The sequence below is a fragment of the Achroia grisella genome, unplaced genomic scaffold (assembly GCF_030625045.1).
Source record: "Achroia grisella isolate CSIRO2021 unplaced genomic scaffold, CSIRO_AGI_Agris_v1 utg511, whole genome shotgun sequence".
NCBI classification, from domain to species: Eukaryota; Metazoa; Arthropoda; class Insecta; order Lepidoptera; family Pyralidae; genus Achroia; species Achroia grisella.
This window is the reverse complement of record NW_026712905.1, coordinates 3,978,995-4,002,058: the sequence shown is the minus strand read 5'-3', so window position 1 is coordinate 4,002,058 and position 23,064 is coordinate 3,978,995. Positions and strand designations below refer to the sequence as shown.

The window sequence follows — 23,064 nt, the reverse complement described above, 5'->3', positions numbered from 1 at the left end:
AAGTTCAATGAAATTTCTCTTGACCCCAGTGACACTTTCACCGGCCTTACTATATCATATTATCTTAATCTGTTGTTAAAATATAATTAATAATAACTAGTTGATGTTATTATTACAAAGATCAAAAGGTTAAATAAATACAGCAAAACGATGTGTACGTAACAAAGGCCGTTTATTCTCTACATTGTACAATTATTACTCGTGCATGTATCCTTTTATTTCTTTATTGGAAAACTATACAATTGTCCAATAATGATAAACGTAAGAATAGTATTGTTCCATTAAGATACTTTATATTGAATATAACAATTAGTCTAATATATAAATATAGATTATATTTAGATCATAGATCTGAAATTAATGTAAAGCATTTTTATGAAACAATAATCGCGATGCCCCTACGGAATATCACATGTCTTATGTACTTTTTATTAATAACATCTATAATGTATCATGTGAAAAGCAATAAATAAATAAATAGTGCACATAAAGTAATACTTACAAGGTACATTTGCTGTTTACTTCTGTGAGTTTAATAGAGAAGTGCCACAAAAAATATTAATTAAATATTGTTAAATAGAGCATACTCTATTTAATAATAGCCTGAGTAGGTTGCCTAAGTCAAAATTTTAAGCAAATGTCTCTTACGACTGGTAAATTTGGATGAGAGGTAATTTTGTATCTGTATACGAGATGAAGTTGCTCTAATAAATGCACTGTAATTTCAAATGTGGAAATTATTATGCATTTGTCGACTGTCGTTGTTAGCTAGCTGAATTTCATAGATCACATTATTCGTAATCAATGTGGCAGTGTCTTTTTGATATACCCAGAGAGGGTTGAATTAAACAAACAGAATGAATACATTCCTCGTCATCAATGAGTTTAGATGTATATTAATATTGCCACGCCGATGTAATGTTAAAGTATATTTCTATTAATATATGAAATTAATTATAAAAAATAAATGCACATTTTCATTTTAAAAATAACGTATTTTCGACACGAATTAATTAAAAGTACCTAAGTAAATATTTAAACTGCTATGCTATCATATGTTGCGTTCTTAAAATAACATTTATTATCAGTAATATTTTGATATTTTAAAAGTATATATAGCAATCCATACTAGTACGATTGGTATGAAATTATGTCTGTATATCTAATTTGTTATTTTTATACTGCTAACAGGCCGAAAGGATCAAAATAAAATTTGAAAACAGGACGAACATAGGCTATCTTTTATCTAATAAAAAGCTGATGAAGTGAAGACGGGTTATAGCAATTTCTTTTATATATTTGTCATTCAATATTTATTTAAATTAAAATAATCAACGTTAAAAATACATATAATTTTATTTAGCTAAATACTTTTATAGATATACAAGTACACAGACGTGTTACTCACATACTCGTAGATAATCAAGATCAAGTAACAGATCTATTCATTGGAAATTAATTACCTAATTTCCTTTCGTTTTACTTTCCTTTAAAAACGGAACAAACGCTATATAATCAACGTATAATAAAATCAATCTTGCAAAAAATTATGGATAGATAGAAGGCTCGTTACGCGCATGACAGAGCACTCGCGTGCTGTAAGCGCTTCGAAATCAAGAGGAAACACTTCATAGCATATCTTTCAATTAAGGAAGAATTTTCATCACATTCTGTAAATATATCCCCCGTATCCATACGTAATTGTAGTTGTTTATTACAATTTTCTAAATTGTGATCATGATGCAAAGTCAAAACGGCTATCAATTAATGTTCGTCGCATGTGAAAGGAAATTTATACTTAGTCATAGAGATGAGCACGAAACAGTTATTTTTTACTAGTATAAACTCGAATGTCTGTTACAATTAAATATGTTTTCAATGTGCTAATACTCTCTATTTCTAATAGAGTAGTAATTGTGGAAATAACATAAGCTGTTATTTAACTAAGTCGAAGATAATAAGTAGCTGCTAGTGAGACAATATTGTACCACTTTTAGTATCTTTAAAAAACCTTTATATAATAATATAATAAATAAGAGCATTTGGACTAAAACATAGGTAGCATTAAAATAAATAAATACAAATGTTCCTATTAATTATACGTGTATACACACTAATTTACAACTGCGAACAATTTAGACGCTAAATCAAATAAAATTAAATATTTAATTATGTATACATACTTAATGACTTCAAACGCCAATTAAAATATTTACACTATATTTTTAGAGAAGATTATACTAATTATTCCATGTTTTAAGCACACTCAGATGCAATGAGTTCGCCATAAAAAATCAATCATAAGTTTCCTGATTTCGCAACCTTGACTGATATACATTTGTAAATCAGCGTAACATTTAATGAAGATCAACCAGTTACATTCGGAAAGATGAATAAATATTTGAAAGCTGGTTTTTAATGATAGCAATTACGTTTTATTTCTTTTTTGTAGGCATGATATTTATACCTAATCCTATAGGGATTGAATACTGCAACAGTATTCAATAATTTAATCTTGAAATATACAATATATATAACTATAAATACTAGATAGTCTCATACTACTCATCTTACCCACATCAGTTATGAAATGTAGGTTAACGCATAAATAATACCTCAAGAAAAAAAAAAATTCGCTTTATTACAATAGTTGTTTGATATTTTGACGATTATAATCAGATCAGACTTGCAAACTGCAATATCGCAAAATTATTTATTACCTTAAAAGACTTTTTCCAGCTCTAGGACTAGAAAGGAAACGGAATGCAATATCCGATAATAAATAAATCTCGATTAATTTATAAGCATAGTCGTTGAATAATTATAGAAAAATATCCTGTACTTTCTGCTTAACCATGTACAAGAATATGTGAATGGATTAGTCGTAAATAACCTTACCATTTACCCATCTATTTAATAAACACTTATACTATGGATTTTGTATTTTATGATGCGAATGCAAAGAAATACATCTTTGAATTCGAATAGTCAGGTACAGAATTTCGTTTGAATCCGTTCAGTAATTTTGCGGTGAAGTTTCAAAAACACAGATAATCGACTTCAAAAAATATCAAATGGAGTCCCATTGTGTGCTTCTAGTGTGCTCAGACAACTCTACGAAATAAACTTAATATACAGACTGTTGAATCTTATGTTTTAATTGTTAGATATACCGAGTATGTATCTGTACCATCTATACTAATATTATAAATAGGTACTATGAGTTTGTGAGGTTGTATGAGATAATTTCTGAATTTACTGAATTGATTTAGAAAATTACATTGCCAATAGAAAGCTCCCATATTTGTGAGTGTCACATGCTATTTTAACCCTAAAAATGAAAACACTTTTTCGTGGTAGTCGTAAATGTTACGAAGTGGACACGGGTCAGCTAGTGAATGATAATAATAAACGCTGGAGAGACTAATGAAATCAGTTAGACTATCGTAATGTATTCCCTACGAATTAACTACAATAGTGTCCAGGTATGAAGATTGACCTGACACAGTAATTGGTAGCAATAGGCTATCTAGTCCTTATTATATTAGCATTGTCCCCTGCCCGCCTCATGTAAATTTGGGTAACATGAGTAATTCATATTTCTAAATTGTTTGTTGGGTGAGTGACATGAAAAACGTGCTTAGTGACTCGTGGTCTCGTGGTTAACGTTACGAAAAATGTTGGGAGCCCGCAGACCATTAACCCAATTAGGTAAGCGACAATTTACATACATAATTAGATCCCTCAAACGGATGATCTAAAAATCTTTAAAGTCTAAAAAATGTCAGGCATCTACCATGCTGCTTCGTATTAATATTATACATTCAAAAGTATATACTTATTTATGTATTTTTTAAGTATTACATACATTAGGCAAATTTTACCATCCATCCGTGTATTTTATTTAAGTCCAATTATTCTTTTTGTTTATAAATTGATGAGTCATCATGTATTTGTTACTTTATATTGTTCGATAAATAAAAAAGAGCGTAATTTATATTTTATTAATATAATAGAATAATAGAAGAAGAACTTTATTACATTCATATTTTCAAGAATTACAAAACTCTATATTGTCTGTTACATTAAATATCTTATATACTAAATACTCAGAAATGGTAAAGTTGAGGTGTACGGGCGTTACATGAAGACGTATTGTAGTAGTAGTGCAGATTATGTGCATAGGCGAGAGATTTTTTCCATTAAGGAACATCCTTTAGTGGTATGATGAAACCGCCTACCCTAAAGGTTTATGTTACCAATGTAGTATGATAAGATGAGCAGGAGAATACGGTCAGGTCTGTCAACCCATCGTGACAAATTAACCAGGAATTTATATCGATGGTTTACAGGGAGAACCACGTGGAGATCAACCTAATATGGTACGTTACTAGCAGTGGCGTCATCAGTCCACATTATTGACAATCCCCTTTCCTCCTGCAAGCAAGGTGCCAAACCTTGCATCAGCTTGTTAGTATCCGGTTACATTCCAATTAACGAAAGTCTTCACTATTTCCTATTATAAATTGTGAATAACGTGTTAAGTAGTATTGTTATAATATCTTATGTATCTAATAACGGATGTATTAATAGTAGAAACGTAACATACCGTATATCGAGTAAAAACGTTCATTCAATTAGTCGTGCCTTAATTTTCTCTTTCCATTGAAACAATACATTTACGTAAATCCATTGATTGAGTAACGATGAAGTTTCATTTATAATCTATACTTCTTGAACCATGACCTAAACATAATGCGGCAGCAAATTAAATAACTTCGTGGGTTTGTTTTTTCTTTTTTTTTTTGTCGCCAAGCAAACAAACCAACCATATGGTTGGTTTGTTTGCTTGGCGACAAAAAAAAAATAATAATGAGCCGTTAAATGTATACACATTTAACGGCTCATTATTATTTATAGGTATTATTAACTAGGTAGCTATTAATAGGTAATTCCAAATGTTAAATACACAATTTTCTAATAATTTAATAGAATTTATTATTTAATTTTCTCATTTTGTTGCCCAAAAAACTGTACTATTGTACAGATTTGAATGTATATATAAAATATGATACAGTATTTATAGAAAAGAAACTCTGTCAAAAGCACAAAGACCCATGAAAATATATAATTTTTTGCCAATGGACCAATAAAAACATATTAAAATTAAATAATACTCATAAATACAAATATTTGTCATGTCATGATTGTCATGAGAGGCATAAATGAGGCACCCTCACTTAAGGCGACGCCGTGATAAAAACAATTAAAATTATTAATTAAAATGGGGCACCGCGCCCCGCTTACCTCATACACCCCGAAAATTTTGCGTGTTGGCGATAGACCGCCAGCGCTTGCTAGCTCTGCCCGTACCAAGGTACATTGTGACAAATGTGTGAAAATAAGTGGTGGAAGTTGTGCACACAAACAGTGCATACATTTAAGATACCGGTTGCTTTTTAGTCATATTCCACGATTGTCTATTAAAAACAATCTATATATCTGACATAACATTTTTCTAAGGGATTTCATCTAACTCCCGAAAAGGGTAAAAGTTCGGGTGTACTTCTGAGAAAATTCGTAGGTAAAAGCTTTCACTTTGAGAGATGGGTCAATGAGATTTGTATTGAGCTGGTAAACTAACAATAACATGTGTCTAATAATATATTATTTACTTTATTACTACTTACTGTAATAATGTTTAGTGTTTATAATTTTGGAAAATAAATTAAAAAAATGTTTTGAATTAGTGAATAATCATGACTCAAGTTTATTCCCATATCTCTTTTAAAGGTTTTAGAGATGACTTTCTGTAAAGTCCAATGATGAGTATTATGAGAATAAATAGGCACCATATGATCGCAAATATTGAAATATTTTACTTACAAATGTCATATTCAAAACAATAATATTATAAAAATTACTTAAATAGACATAATTAAAAAGATATATAAAATATGTTGAAACACGATAACACAAAAGTATCCGTATATTTGTGGCCTTTTCATGACAAAAAAGATTCGAAAATAGATAGTATCACAAAGACATGGCCTGTAATCTTAAAAAATAGACAAAGTCGTGTGTAACTAATAGTTATCTAGCGAATAGCTACTTTCAAACAATACACATGTATATTAACTATATATTTAAATAATATTTAATGAAAAGTATTGTATAATACGATCTAACAAAGTAATTCCCTTTAAGTTGTAACTGTGCCCGTATTTTGTATTTGAGAAATACAAAATAAGGACAGGATTAGAATTTAGGTCACTACTAAACCATTTTGACCCAAGTTGTGAATAATATAGAAACGTTGTAACCACAAATACACAAACCTAAGTTTTGATTACCTACTTCTAATTGTAGTGGAATAAAACTTTCTATGTAAGGTTATTTAACATGAAGAGGAAATTAATATATTAGGTAGTTATATATTTATAATTTTTAACCATTGTCATTTTTCACAACTAAGCGACCAATATAGTACCTAATGAAATTTATTATGTAGATATATGAAATCGCAAGGACGTCAATATCGAGAATTTCGGTAATCTGGAAAGAAGTTCAATTTATTGTAGAATAGTCACTGTAAAACCTAATTTACATCATATTCAATGACCACCTGGTTCAATGACGGTCCTCCAAATAACGTTTTTTTTTCCAGAAATTCTGATCATGCACAACCACATTATGGATTCCACGTGTACTTTTCCTCACAGTAATTTTCTCTAAATCGATACGATATTGAAACCTTCAATAAAAGCTTATTCCTTCTTAAAAGGCCGGCAACTCACCTACAATTCCCGTGGTGTTGAGGGTGATTATGGGCGGTGATTATGGGCACTTACCTACCATCAGTTGTGCCGCAAGTGTGTATCTGTTTTTAAAGCATACCTGTGCTATTAAAAAAGATAAACCAAGGTCTTAAGGATAATGGAATGGTGCACCCGCCTTCGCTAACGGTTTACGCTGGCGGGGCACCAGTAGAGAATGATAAGCTGAGCATGAGGTCATGTCATTTAGTCCATTGTGATATATTCACCATGAATTTATCACGATGGGTTCCAGGGGAAACATGTGTACGTCAACCTGACATGGTACATTGCTAGCAATGAGTTTATTAGTCCACATTACTAACAGTACCCTTTCTCCGATTGACCAAGGTCAGAACTAAAGGATTTACCTCAATACTTAGTAATTTGACTGCCATATCTCTTCAAATCGGAAAGTAATATTAAAAGTTAGCACAATGATATCTATGTATTGGTTGGGCAAAGTTTGGGCAATACCTATGAGAATAGCAGATATCAAATTCCACTTTGTCGGAGCCATGAAATTTCCTTCCAATAAAGGATAAGTAAATAAAAGCGTTGGAATGATTTATTTGAAGTTGACGTCAATACAAATACACCGAAAATGTATTCGTTTGAGTAGAGTTTGAGTATATTTGTACCTATTGACAAATAGACAATTGACACGCTTGTTTGATGTAACAATAAAATTATTAGAATGTTTCCCGTTATTTCTACAATTTAATATTAGATATATCTAGCTATGGTATTGCCCAAACAGTTTATAACTATTATTAACAGAATTGAAATCGATCAACCATACCAACGTCAATGATCTTTGTATGACTATTTATTTGTAAGTCTTAACCGTCCTGTGACCAATTGTTTACGGAATTTAAATTGCAATATTTGCATTTATTTGCATTTATACTCAAAATTCTAGTTTAGTTAAAAATCAATTCTATTACCATTTTACCACTAATTGCCATAAAATTCCCTGAAATTTGTTAAGAAACCCCCCAATCTGACATCACTGTCAGAATACGTCAACCGCCTGCCTTCTAAACAAAGTCAAATTGCGCCTACCGAACGTAATCTTGACCTTCCGAAACACTGACACAGTGTTCCAGATGCGTCGGCTGGTTCGCGTGACCGCCGCGAAGTGAATAATTGTCCATTGTATGAGATACAATGTGAGCGATTAGGAAGTTTACTTTTACTAATGGATGGAACGCTGCAATGCACGCAATCACTTTCGAATCTCAGAGCGATGTCGCCGCCCGCACGATAAAGTGGTTTTATTTGCAAGTATGGTTTTGCGGAGAAAGAAAATGAAAATACATAGTTGTATAAAATCAATTATGGGAGTATAACGATTGGTCTTTGGAGAAATTTTTATTTTACAGACGGATGTATTTAGGACCACCGAGTATATCGCCCATGGAGTTTTTTTTGGATAGTCGCTTCAAGAAAATATTTGCTGTGGTTCAAACACAGTACTTACAATATTATCTACTTTGAACAAATAGCTTCAAATTAAAATTAAAAAATCATTTATTCATGTAGGATATTTTAACCGCTTAGAAACGTAATTTTTTTTATATTATATTTTTTCCCTTCCTTCCAGTTCAGTATATAGATCCAATAGAGAAGAACTGGCAAAAAACTCATATGAATATTTTGTTTGTTTATTTTAAAAGTCAACAACATGGCGTATTCCGTAAATTACAAAAAAAAAATACAGAAGTTAAAAGGGTCTCAAAAATAAATGCCAATTCAATTCTCTTTTAGACATGTAGTTTCAAAGAATGTATTTTCCACCGTAAATTTCTATGGAAACGTTGGGTAAATAAAAAAATAGAGTCTCGCAAATTGAGTTTCTTTATTGCGACGAGCTTGTAACTTAGTTTTACTCTGATCCATTCTAGTGCAGCATTTAAAACATTGATGGTAAAAAACAGAGTTGTAATACCCTAGTTTTAAACCATTGACATTTATTGCCATTTCTAAAAACTACAGACCGCAAATTATTGTGATGTCTGTGGTACATGTCTATTGTCGACAGATACTACTTTCTATCAAGTGGGCTGCCAGGTTTTTCGTAATGCCACTTGTACAAAATATTTGTAGTAATAGGGGTTAAAGTAAGCAATTGCGGTTCTATAGATATATATACTTTGAATTAACATAAAACCTTCATGATGTGATATTTTCGAGTGAAACTTTTTTCATAGGTTACATATGAGATTCTACTTTTAAAAAATGTAAAATATTAAAATTTTGGTTTCCAGATGTTATTTTTATTCAGCTTAGACGTGAAAGATGGATACTTAGAAAATCCGAGTAATGTTTAAGTAATTTTATGTATATATATTTCTCGATTTTTCTTACTTAAGCACTATTTTAAACTTATTCGCAGTTGTATATATACACAATTGTATATTATATATAAACTTTCTTAACTTGCTTTAATGATTATTACATTTTAAACTAAATTGTAAATTTAATTGTTGAATAACTTTATTAGGAATTTAAATCAATACAAGACAGACTCATTAAAATTCATTAAAATGCAAAATTAAGATTGATTTATTTTAAATTACATTATTTAAATTATTAACTGGGTCTTAACACGAATAATTTTATGGCAAATAAAGGTATTTACCTCTCTCGACGTTTCGTTAAACAATCTAGTGACGGTAGATGAAGAAAAAATTGCTGTCACCTATCTACATTGACATCGCTGTTACTCCAGTCAGCTTGTGACCACGGCTAGTGCAACCTAGTCGAAACGTCGAGAGAGGTAAACACCTTTACTTGCCATAAAAATATTCGTGTTAAGCCCCGGTTAATAATTTAAATAATGTATATTAAACACGAAAGTTTAAAATTAATTATTTTAAATTGTTACGTTCAAATAATAAAATGCTTATTATTAATTCAATATCACATTCACCCACTACTAAAAGTAAGGAAATTATTTGTAACATAATTAAACTTCTTAAATAATATTATTGTTTATTAAAATAATCCTAACACTGAAGAGAACTAAAATGTCACGTGTAGTGTGGTTTCAGACTGGCCGTCTACCATCACGTTAGTCGTATGCATATAAATGACACAATTCCGAAATAAAAACGAACAATTACGTAATCTCCTACATATGCCACAAATTTAACTAGGTTTGTACCGGTTGTTTCTTTACATACCAGGTCACATGTTGAGCGGAGCGCGTTTATTGTTAAAAACTCGACTTTGACTGATCAGATTTTTTTGAGTGGTAAACGATGGAGGGCTGATGAATTTTGGTCTCGATCGGTCAAGTCGTTTCAGAGAGGTATCGTTACAAACAGTGCAAATCTGATCTCCGAGATCTACGCTCAAAAAGTATGTGTTTATGTGTTTTGCGAATGTATTTACATAAAACAATTCTATCCCATTTTTATAGGCTGATTCTTTTCTCTCTTTTCATGTTGATTCTGTAATTACAATTATTTTTTAATTACTGAATATAATATATACAAATATTTTATTAAAGGAAACCTTAAACATATCCAATTATCTTAAACATTTTAAGAAATGTACCTATATATATTCTTTATTGCATTTAAATACATTTTTAGATATAGAAATAATGTTAAAAAAGGAGGACCATTGCTTGTAAATTTTAAATCCATTTTACTTCCCATTCTCGATTATGCTGACGTTTGTTTCCTAGACGTGACTGAGGAGCTCCTCAATAAACACGAGCGCTTATAAAATTTAGCCATCAGATTTATTTTCAATTTACGTAAATACTCGTTTAAAGTGGCTCCCAATCCGCCTTTGAATGTACATCCTGACCATGATGCATAACATCCTTAATAATTCCAATGCTCCTGCTTACCTTAAATCCCGCTTTCAATTCTTAACACCTCCTGCTAGACCGAGACAAAATCACTCCAAAAACGTCCACTTGGCAAGTCTCAATTCTTAGAAAAATCCTTTTCATGTCGCGCTGCTCAGTTATGGAACAAACTACATGTACAGATACAGGAAAGTGCATCAATTGATTGTTTTAAGAAAAGGTTAAGGCTATTTATCGACCTTAGTATGATTAGTTTCGTCATGTATTTTATTATTTGTATTTTGTGTAATATATGTAGATATCTTTAATAATTATATATATTTATATATCTTTTATTTATTATTGTATATTTTATTATAATTATAATATAATTGGAAGATTATTTAATGTGTTGAATTGTAAATGTTCTTTTTTTCACTTCTCAAATTTTGGACATCTCAACATAATGTTGTTAATTGCACATGTGTTACCCACTCACTAATGTTTATGCCACACTGTTGGGTTGACTAGTAGAGATCTCTTTTAGAGATAAGTCCACCCTTGCTCACTCTGTATATATTTAAGTTTACAACTGTGTTTTATAGTGCAATAAAAATATATATATACACAGAAAGAATATTATAGAACGGTAATTGTTTGTTTGCTGATTCAGTATGCACTAAGCGTGCCTTAATGTTGTTTTACTGTGGGAACTAGGCCGTGTCAACAGGAGTAGCGTTAGCAAATAAATATTACTTCATAAAATTTCTTAAGAACTCGTCATATAACTAGTCAGTATTTTTTTTTCATATACTTTATAGAATAACCTGCTATTAACCAGTACTTCTGCTTTTTTAGTAAGTAAGTTAAGTATAGCCTTTTTTATCCTTGTGATACAATCTATTTTTCATGTTAAATTTCATTAATTCTCACGGACATTTAGACAGACGGACACACTTCCGTATTAATAAAATTTTCTTTCTTAGTCTTTTTTAAATTGGTCATGAAACTGAAAAGAACTAGTGTTTTGATTAACGAATAACTGACGGGTAACTAATAAGTACTTAATATTGAAAAATATAATTAGAAATTATATTTTAACACATTTCAAATATTATTAAAATATTAACATAAAAAAAATGAAATAAAATAACAGCAAACTTTCTTCCACATTGTAGTACGCAATATACGTGCTTTAAAAATATATAAGATGTCTTTATTGTCATTTTTTCTTAACTGAATAGACAGTATGGATTGTGACAAAAAATGTGGTAAAAAATGTCAAAGTCAAAATAATTTATTAATATAGGCATATTAATATATAATTTTGACTATAATTATAAAATCTCTATCACTATCCTAGCTGTTAGTGAATTTATGAGCATCTCAATAAGTTTTTAATTTCATTAAATGAAATTTTGATTTGATTTAATCAAAATAATGTCGCTCAATTTTACACTTTTTTTGCAAACTGTACTAGTTTCTGTGACTCTAGTAGTACTATAGTAGTATATATTGTTCTGTAGCCTTGGTTGTGAAAGGACGGTGGTCTTCGAATTATTTTGTGTCTGTCCTCAGATCTCAGACAATTTGAAGGTCATATTTTTTAGGTTTATTGTTATTAATATTGTAAAAATAACCCAAACTGACATTGGTATTTGATGGTAGGCATTTTATGTAACTATAATTGTACCTATTCATCTACGAATACAAAAATCTAAGTCCATTTAAATTGAATGCCAAACGGTAAATTGTTTGATTTAATTACAACATACAATAACATCGATGATATAGAATATACTGTGACGATCATGCTTCGACTATAGTCTGTCGTTTACGGAATTGTGACTAAATAAAATGAATTCTTTGAAATTATTGTAAGTACTACTAATTCTTAGAAATAAGAGTAAAAGTAATGGGCCCTTGGTATACTATTTGACACGATCACAGTTTGTTTTTCTTTTTTAATGGGAATGGCAAACAAGTTGACGGCCCACCCGATGGTTAGCAGTAATCGTCATCTATGTGCAAGTATCCGTAATCATGTGACACCTACTTATGCGTTGCCACTCCAGAGAATTAGGTATGTCTCTTATCGTGTAATTTCACTGTCTACTAGCACCCTATAATCAAAACACAGATTATGTACTAGCTGCATATGCTGAAATAGATCAGACTGAGGTAAAACTTTTTACAATGACTACTTCTGGTAAAATGGTTCTCAAGACTGGTAATACTTGAAGTGTTACGAATCCTAAGGAATAATATTTAATAAGACCTCTATTATTTTGCGTCTTCATGACTTATAGCTCTATGATTTTCTGTCTTCGTCATCCGATTTGGAAATAAAACACATTCCCACTTTGAATAATTTATAACTTCCATGCCAACTATTTGATAAAATAATTTATGTAATATATCTCAGGACAATTCACACAGCGTCATTTAGTCCCAAGGTAAGCAGAGTTTGTTTATGGGTGCTAGACAACTGTTATAAATACATACCTACATATTTTTTTGTAAATACATGAATATTATACATAGAAAATACCCAGACCGATACAAATAATCATACTCATTAATCCAAAGGTTGTACTGTCTGAAGAATCGAACCCGCAGCCATCGGAAGTAAAGCGGTGTGCTATAGCTAGACCACCTAGGCTGTAAAATGTCATGTGGACCTAGAAATTTGGAAAATGAAACTATCAAGGATATCCATACCATTGATTGCCCAACTTCTAGAAGAGCAATTTCTATGTAGCTAGTTACGACAATTAAGGAATGTACTAGTACCATACCTTATATGTAAGATGTGGAATATTTTTACCAAAATTGGTGAATACATTACATGGTTTACAATTCGAAGAATTTCATTTTACAACTTAATACAGTGTATTACGACATGTACCTGCAGATTAACTTAAATAGTTTTAGTTACCTAGATAGATAGATAATAACTAACATTCTTACCAATGGCGGAATAAGCAAAAGTTCTGCTCACTCTACTAGATTCTCTCAGTGTAATCCATTATTTTGGAAATAAAGAAAAAATATTGGCACAGGTACAATCTCATTTGATTAAAATATTTTATACCATTTGTTTTTAATGTACGTATCATAATGAATGGTGCATCGGTACGTCAGTACACTAACTAAATATAACTCTAGCAGAGCTCCAGTGGAGGATAATAGAATAAGGTTGAAGTTTAGTTACTTTAGTTTCCAGGAGTACCATTAAATACTCTCCATTGCTAATAATCTCGTCTCCTCTTGGAAATATAATTAGGATAGTACATAGCCACATTAAGTTAGTACATAGTTTAAGTTATGAAACTAAATAATATTATAATAATTTGCAATATATTTGATTTGCTTATTTATTCTTTATTGAACAAATAAACTTTTCTACAACAGGCGAGCTTAATACTTTCAGGCAGAAGTACATTGACCCACATGTATAATAAACACCACTTATTAAATCACAGAAGCAAAAAACTCTTTTATCCTTTTCTCAATTTACACTTGAACCCTTGCTCGGGTATCTTTCGAACAAAATCCTTTTCTATTCCTATCTTCATGTATTTTTTTGCGATTAGTATGAATCTTATTTCTTTGAAAATCCCTCTCATAAAAATAAGTATTATTAACGGTTGAGGAAATCTTTTCTTTTTTTACTTAAAGCCATGTATGACTACGATGGAACAAGAAAAAAAAATTACGAGTAAATTGAAGTCCAGCGGGTAGGTGGTAAATTATTGGCAGACATATTCGTCTACCTCCACAACAGTTCTTCGTTTGTTGGTACTATTGAATATCACTCGAAACTCATTTTGGCACACTATAAACCGTACCTTCACGTATACGTATGAAAAGTTCATATCGCAATTTTTGTGTTTTAATAATCTCTCAATTCAATTAAAAAGCCAATAAAACGTGGTATGATCTCGTGATTTTCTTAACGTTATGTTTACACATATAATAATTTAATAGCGTGTAAATGGAATAATAACACCGACGGTACAAAGTCACTGGTGTCATTGTGATATTCGTTTAAATAATAATTCTAAATTCAAATCATTATTGTGAACTTTCAACTACCAGCCAGTATTGATGACTCTTATTTTATGCAATATATTTTCATTTTATTATTATAACACCGTCTTTTACTTGAGCGTGGATATCATGTATGGATACGACGCAATAGTGCTAATGTACTATTACGCATGCCAAATGACTATAATTTTACCACGATGTTTTTCTTCTCTTGTCAAGTTTATATTACTGAGTACTTTATAAGTAAGTATTATTACTAGAGGTAGGTAATGTGATTCCATAGGGTTGTTTATTAACTGTTGTTATTTTAGTAAGGAAACCCAAGATTTTCCGTTTATCTAAATATAAAAAAATAATTGATATTAAAGATAAGCCTAACGAAATCCATTCATAAACCACATTTATAGAAATAGACAATTAGGCCAAGAAAAAGTAAAGCCAGATCTTTAAGTATTCTTGAATCGTTCCTTAAAGATTTGTCGAGTCACTTGAAGCAAATTGGCCATTACGTAAATTGCAGTAAAGAAAATTTTCTTAGAAGCCTTCTTATTTATTTACTCGTATACCATCTATATTTTAAATATAAATATGTAAGTATTTTCACATCTTATAAAGTAGTATATTGACTTTTCCTTTGCTTGGAAATGTCTCTTGTTTTTTTTTCTACAAAATAGTAGACTTCAACATATTATTTCGAATATGCACGGCCAGTACAAAACAATACTCAAACTTATATTATATTCTAGCATTTAATTATATTACTATATATTTTGTGAATCCATTGGAATAAAATAAGTATTAAATTACTATAATACATCAGAGACAACCTTTTTCAAATCGATTAAGTCTTTTCTAAGAATTTGCGTCTACAGAAAAATCTTAAAAATATTCTTTTGGTGTTTATACTATTTTTTAATATTTATATTAAGACACGGCTCGCTTATAATTTTATTGTATGTATGTATTCTGTAACTAAGTACGACTAACATTACTACAGTTTTTCTAACATTATATTAAATGAATGTACTGAGATAAATAATGCTTAAGATAATTATACTTCGACGTTGCATCCTCGAGATTTAAATATTCACCAGGTAGTCCACTCTTCAATGTACTGGGCATCAAGCACAATTTTAGAGTCAATAGTAAATAAAAAGTATTTAAACGACTCCCTTAGTTGCACTATATATGTCGCACCACTCCGCCGTTGCTTCATTCGCTTTCTTTGTGCGGGCATCGTAGCATCAAATTATTAACATCTGGTATAAAGTGAAATTTTTATACTAATTGACGGATTGTATATTATATACTATGGAAAAATGTAAACATAAGGATTCTGAAGAACGCATAAGAAAGGAAATACGAAAATAGAAAGAGAGGCGGCGGCGTCGTCATGAAGATTCAGACTGCAGTAATGAATGTAAGTAAATATGTATAAAATAGAATATTTAATAACTATACTTATAATTAGTAAAAATCAAGAATCGAACGACATCTTCACCAACTTCTAATTTTATTGAATTACCGATATATTTCGGCAGTGTTTCAACCATGGCGGTTGTGGATCACGGGTAAACGGTTGTTTCTATATATTTAATCACGATTTAGGTTTAAATATAGTAACATTTATGGTAACTACGATAGTTATTTTGTTTACTCAAGGTAAAACCACATAAAATTATAATATATTCAGATAAAAATTCAACTACCCTCAATAACTGATTTTATTTCATTATATTTCTCACTTAACGAAAATATTTATTCCTGACCTGAATTATGTTAAAACAATCGATAATATAAAAATTAAATACTACCTACTTAGAACATTATAAAATTACTTTGTAAAATTTAACACAGTGCTTTTGTACTATGATGCGATCATAGTCGCGCACATTTTAGTACTACGATGCGATCGTAGTCATGTTATATTATCTAGTATCGTGACGCGATTACGATCAGTCATAAATTAAAAAATGGTCTTTGCACTTGGTGTCATGACGCGATCATGACCGTTGCTTTGTTTTTACTAATATGAAGATGTCGACTCAATTATGATAATAAGGGACTCGAATGCCTTAAACTCACATACAGACATTCAATAACGAGCCTCTAACGTGTGGTTTGCCAAAAACCCACGACAGCAAAAACTGTACCGGAGCCATCAACGTCAAATTCAACTAACCAACAGAATTTAAATACTTCTATGAAAACTCACACGATTGTCAGGCCACTCGTATACCCACTGATTCTACACATATTAGGAAATTCAAAGATAGAAGAGGTTTTTACCACGAATCCAGCAAGAAATCTCTAAACGCTGGGGACGTATATTATGTGAGGGTCTAAGTAAGGTCCCAAAGAAAGAGGTTTTGGAAAATATTCTAGTACCTGAAAATTTTGAATTAGTTAAGGCTCCAAACTTAAACCCCGAAATAGCGGGTGTACAGACTGATTCGACTAATAATCGTGACAAACGTTTAGAAAAACCCCAACAATTATCTCGGTCTTGGAATATCGGCTTTAACCAGATTGATATCTTCGCTTATTGAGAAAAATAAGTATATAATGAATAATGATATCTTCGCTTATATATAAAAATAAGGATCATATGCAGATAATTAAAAGCGTATATAAAATCTTTTTGGATTTATATTTTACACGTACGCTCAACTGTAGGAAAATATATACAAAAAAAAATATATATATATATATATATATGCAATATATACAAAGAGACTCGCTGATTTTTGGAGAAAATCTTACTGAAAAGATGAAATGCATGAAAGCTGCTGTGAAATGAGTCCTTCAATTTAATAGGGCTAACACATAAGTTCCAAAACAGTAATAAGTCAACAGGAAAACACAATCGTGGCAACAGATGAAGTGGGGCCAAGTCTCGATGGACTTATCGCTCCACTAGACGACCTGCTCCAACTCCAACGGGCCACTACCAGGACTGGTCGAAAACACGACCCAAGTCTCAACCGAAAAGTCGATAGAGGTACTTAAACATACAAATTACTTCATAACTGGAAATATATTACAAAGGACTTGGTTATAGTTAATATAATTACAGGTTATTGCACCTTACTATTGAAAACCAGTATTTCAAAAGGTAGAACCTTAACAGGTTGTTTTTTGATTACAAGTACATTAGAAATTAAAAAGACAAACCTGGCGCTGATTATGGCGCGATTATATCTTGGAAGAATACGCCAGGTCAATTTATATCAAAAATATTCCTCATACCTAAGGCTATCGATTTACATTGAATCTGAAAACTGGTAATAAATTTCTTAATTATAATCATTTTAAGATAACTGCAACTAAGTTAATGTTTCAAGAATGTTATATTACTACTAGAAAGTACTAAAATCGGTTACCTCATTTCTTAGGAATAAGGGTTTACTTATAGTTAATTATTAGATGACTTTCTCTGTTTAGGCAACACATACGATGATTGTCTCAATTGCGTCACACAAACGGTAAATTTATTAATCAATTTATCATTTGTATTTATGAAAAAAGTCATTTGATTTTTAATCTGCGGTAAAATTTTTTTTGTTGAATTGAGATCAATTCAATAACCTCGACAATTGAACTCTGCATTGAGAAATAATACTACGTAAATATTCAATCTTGCCAATGATATATCTATAAAGAGATATGTCAATCGAGATCATGCAAAAGTTCTCTGTATACAGTATGTCCGACTGTAGAATACGGTTGAATGTATACAAAATTTTTTTTAATGGACAAATTTTTGCTTTGAAATATGCCAATAATTACGACTGTATGATGTTATTAGATAATAATTGAAATTTGAATATGAATTTATTTAGTGGAAATTCAAATACAATAATGTATATATATATATATATAATATTGAGATGTACAAATTTCGTAACAATCGATATGCTTTAGATATTTTCAGATGCATTCTTTACTGGAAATGTATGGGGACATTACTGTATGTATATGTATCATGTGTAATGGTGAACGTTCCAATGGCTTCTGGAACTCAAAAGAGATCCAGAATCATTAGTTTATTAAAACGGAAAGTGGTATTTATCGGTTTTATATGTTTCGCTAACAGAACACGGAATTCTGAAATATTATTACGGATAAACAACACAGTTGCTATTACATTAATACAATGGGTAGAATTAAGTTCACTTATTTAAATGATAGCTCTGTAAGTGGTGTGAGAAACGGCAACTACATATATATTTTTGCCTTATCAGGTCCAAGAAAATACAGAGGCTGATGAAGGGTCCTCAAGAATGAACATTGACACAGAATGCAATTTATCTTCTACTGTTTAATGATATTGTTATCAAATCTGGAAAATCTGATATTGACTTACTCTCAGCGCGTTTGAACGCCAAATGTAAAAATTACGTATCGAGGAAGAGGAATAATCCATCCGTTTCAGTGTGACTTCTTTACAATAGATTGGAGTTCATATTACTCTTAGGCATTTCCTTCCTTTATTTTTAAATGTCTTCTATGCAAAATAATAGATGACAAAGCAACTGATATTATAGTAGTACCATATTGGCCAAGTCATCCATTGCTACAATCTTTATTACTTCAAGAACTTATATATTTCCATCCTAATGTAAATTTATTACCATCTCCTTCCACAGACCCTCACCGAAAATGGATGACACGTGGTATTATGTTTATTATCAGGTTAGCTTTCGCACGATAGTCACTCCATCAAGAAATGATCAATATTATAATATCATCTTTATTGAACAATTCGCTCAAACAGTACAATGTGACATTTAAAAAAAAAAATCGATGGATTTTCTGTAAGGAACGAAACAGAGACCCGTTACAGAGAGATTTACTTTTATTATTAGAATTTCTAACTTATGATTATAATGATGGTGCCAGTTACTTAATTTTAAACACATATCGCTCTGCACTAGCTTTATTATTTGATAAAACTTTCAGAGGATGTCACATTTTTGTTAGTCTGTTACATTCTGTTAATATCATAGTTATTTGTTTCTTAAGGAGTGTTCAAATCTAGACCTAGTTTTCCAACATATCAAACCACTTGAGAGCCAAACATAATATTGAACTTTGTATGAAATTTATTCCCGAATGAATCGTTAGCATTACCTTAATTACAAAAAACAAAAATTTGTAATACTTGCACTGTTTTTAGGACAATGTCTTCAAGGATTATTATTGATAAAATTTTCTGATATAGGAGTAGATAATTTAATTGTAAAAATAGGGAGTAAAAATATAATTAAAACGTCAACACCTGGTCAACCAATGCCTTAAATTGCAATTCTTTTTATTCTTACCTTGGTCCTGCAAGGACGCTATTATCGTATATGGAAGCAACAATGGTTAGAGATACGGGATGAATATAGAACGTCTTTTCCTTACTACCTAAATACCGATCCACAGTTCTTCGACTATTAACAAATGGATTAAAGAGATTCACAGAGAAACACAGTATTCTGCACACAGTACACGTTTTGAATGCACTTCAGTAGCTCACAGACAAGGTGTATCAATGGATCTAATCAAAAACAATGCTGGTTGATCTGGAAAGGGTTTGATATTTGCAGAAATCTATAATCGACCTTTGTCTCCTAATGGTGATGAGAACATCTTGAAGAAACCGTATATGATTGATTACCCTGTAACATTAATAATTACAATAATAAAATTATTGTTTCAACTTTCAGATTCTACAGTGTAATAAAATTATCATCTAAATATTATTTAACTTTTAATTTGCGTTCTTATTTAGAAATTTCGTAATGTACTCTAAACATCCTACCTGGTGAATATTTAAATCTCGAGGATGCAACGTCGAAGTATAATTAATGGTTAAACAAACTTACCTTTGTGACGTTTGACCATAATTATATAAGACGTTGCATCCGAAGAGATTTATAACCCCCCCATAGGTACCCAAATCCTTTGTAATGAATACAAAGTCATACCCTTGTCTATACATTGCGAAATTTCACTCTAAAAATAATGAAGCAACGGCGGAGTGGTGCGACATATATAGTGCAACTAAGGGAGTCGTTTAAATACTTTTTATTTACTATTGACTCTAAAATTGTGCTTGATGCCCAGTACATTGAAGAGTGGACTACCTGGTGAATATTTAAATCTCTTCGGATGCAACGTCTTATATAATTATGGTCAAACGTCACAAAGGTAAGTTTGTTTAACCATTAATTATACTTCAGCTGTATCTAATTCTGATTAATGGAATATGACATATAAAAGCGAATCGGTGTTAATGATCACATTAGATACGTAAATCATAATATATTATTACAGCTGTGACTAACTTTGTTTTATAATATATTATATAATGTACCTATATATATTTTACCGTAAATAATAGATATAATATATATTTTCATTATAATATATATATTAGTTATTGTACGATTGTTCGAATGATTTTGACATTTGGAAGGCATGAAGGAAGTATGTATAAATAAGGATAACAGTTGTACTCAAGAGTTATTGTTCTGGATGTTTTATTCTTTTTATTTATATAATTTTAAAGCACACAGTACAAAAAGTAACAGTAGATTTGACGGACTTAATATCATGCGGTATTTTCGACCAGTCAACCATAGATAGTGCTGAGAATAATTGTTGGCGGCGGAAAAAAAAACTTAAAAAAAACAAAGCATTAAATGTGTTACAATATTTATACTATTACATTTATAATACTACATTGTTTTCTGTAATTACGACAATAATTGTATCAAAATATAATAGGTTATGATGTACAACGTACGAGTATATAAAATAAATTTTATATATGAAAAACTGTATTATCTAGTACATAACTGATATTGATGTTTATATTGGAACTAAATGGAAAATAAATTTTATAAAGAAATTGTATTAAATTTTTTTTATTTGTTCCAGCTATCGCCTTGTGCGCCTTCGCAGCAGAGATTGACAAGAAACAGGAAGCGGAAACTGCAGAAGTAGCAGACAATAAGAATAAAAGGCAAACCCAGCAGGAATACGTGCCAGGAGTGTTGTATAGAGTACCTAGGAAACAGGTAATTTATTACCTACTCTAATTTTTTTTTATGTCATTGTGACATGGCAAATAATCTGATAGCCCACCTGATGAAAAGTGGTAAAGGAAGAGCACCAGAAACATCACGTTATCAGATGACACCCGTGATACTACTCATGTGTTGGAATAACAGAGGATATCATGCTAAGACTAAGAAGTCACACCTCCTATGTTGTAATTGGTAGTGTCTAATAAATTTATAATTGCGAATATAAATTTATTAAATACTATTCACTAAGACTCTCATCCTAATCCTAAACAAAAAATATTCATTCTAAGTAATTTTCAACCCAAAAATCTGCATTAGTTATCAAGTACCTATAACCAATGCGATAGGTCAACGAACGATTTACCAAACCAACCACAAATAAAAAAAAACAATTTACTGTTTCAGATTGACGATTAAGTCCATATTAATGTTATCGACACCTCTATAAAACTTTTCTTTTCTAAATATAGAATTCAGTTCAAAAGGAAATGAAATTATTAAAAAAAATGCTAATTATATTTTATACAAAAACCATTATCGGTTAATTGTAATGCATAATACACTAGCATAAAGAAAGTAAAAGTGGAAATTTACTTTGTACACACATCGCGCACGGTCAGCGTGAGAACAGGAAGTTAATAACCTCTTATTATCAGAAGATTGGGGTGCAATGAAAATAATAATTTAATAAAATGTACCAGTATCATATTTAAATACTTGAATAAGGAAATATAATTATATATCAATTTTGAAGAGTCCTTTTCATCCGGCTCAATCACTCTTCCTAAATTTCAAAGAATATCTAGTCTAGACAAATGTTATAATAAAACATTAGAAAGATTAAATTTTACGTTTATAGTGTAAAAATGAAACAGACATCCCTATATTTCACCCGTACAAATTCGATAAATATTTTTTTTATTTATTTGTAAAGAAAAAAGGAATCATTATACTTGAACGCCTTTTAGATAGTTCTAGCTAGCTTGATTATCCATAGGCTGTATTATAAAAGGGCAAAGACACAGTATACACTAGTAATTTATAACTGTATACTATCAAAATTAATTATATTGACTGGATCCAACAACATTTACAACTTCCTCCCGATACAAATAGGCATAGGTCACACAACATCTAAAGTTCATGCGTCGTCCAGCTCTGTACCATTAGCCTTGCTTGCAAATTGCCATTGCAATGTAACTGAGAGAATACATTAGCAATAGGTCAGTTAGGGACTACTAGTTAGCCTGTGTTCACATTTGTAACTTTTACTCACGTAAAGTGAAACTTATGTAAACATGCGATAAAATTA

General features: G+C 30.6%; 1 protein-coding gene across 1 annotated transcript in view; it reads left to right on the top strand.

Moving 5' to 3' along the window:
• Positions 1-23,064, top strand: part of LOC131846514 (uncharacterized) — a 54,367-nt gene that overhangs the window by 20,714 nt on the left and 10,589 nt on the right. Inside the window, exon 2 of the mRNA XM_059195837.1 lies at positions 21,604-21,743. Within this exon, the coding sequence (XP_059051820.1) occupies positions 21,604-21,743 (140 nt within the window). The remainder of the gene's footprint in view (positions 1-21,603; positions 21,744-23,064) is intronic.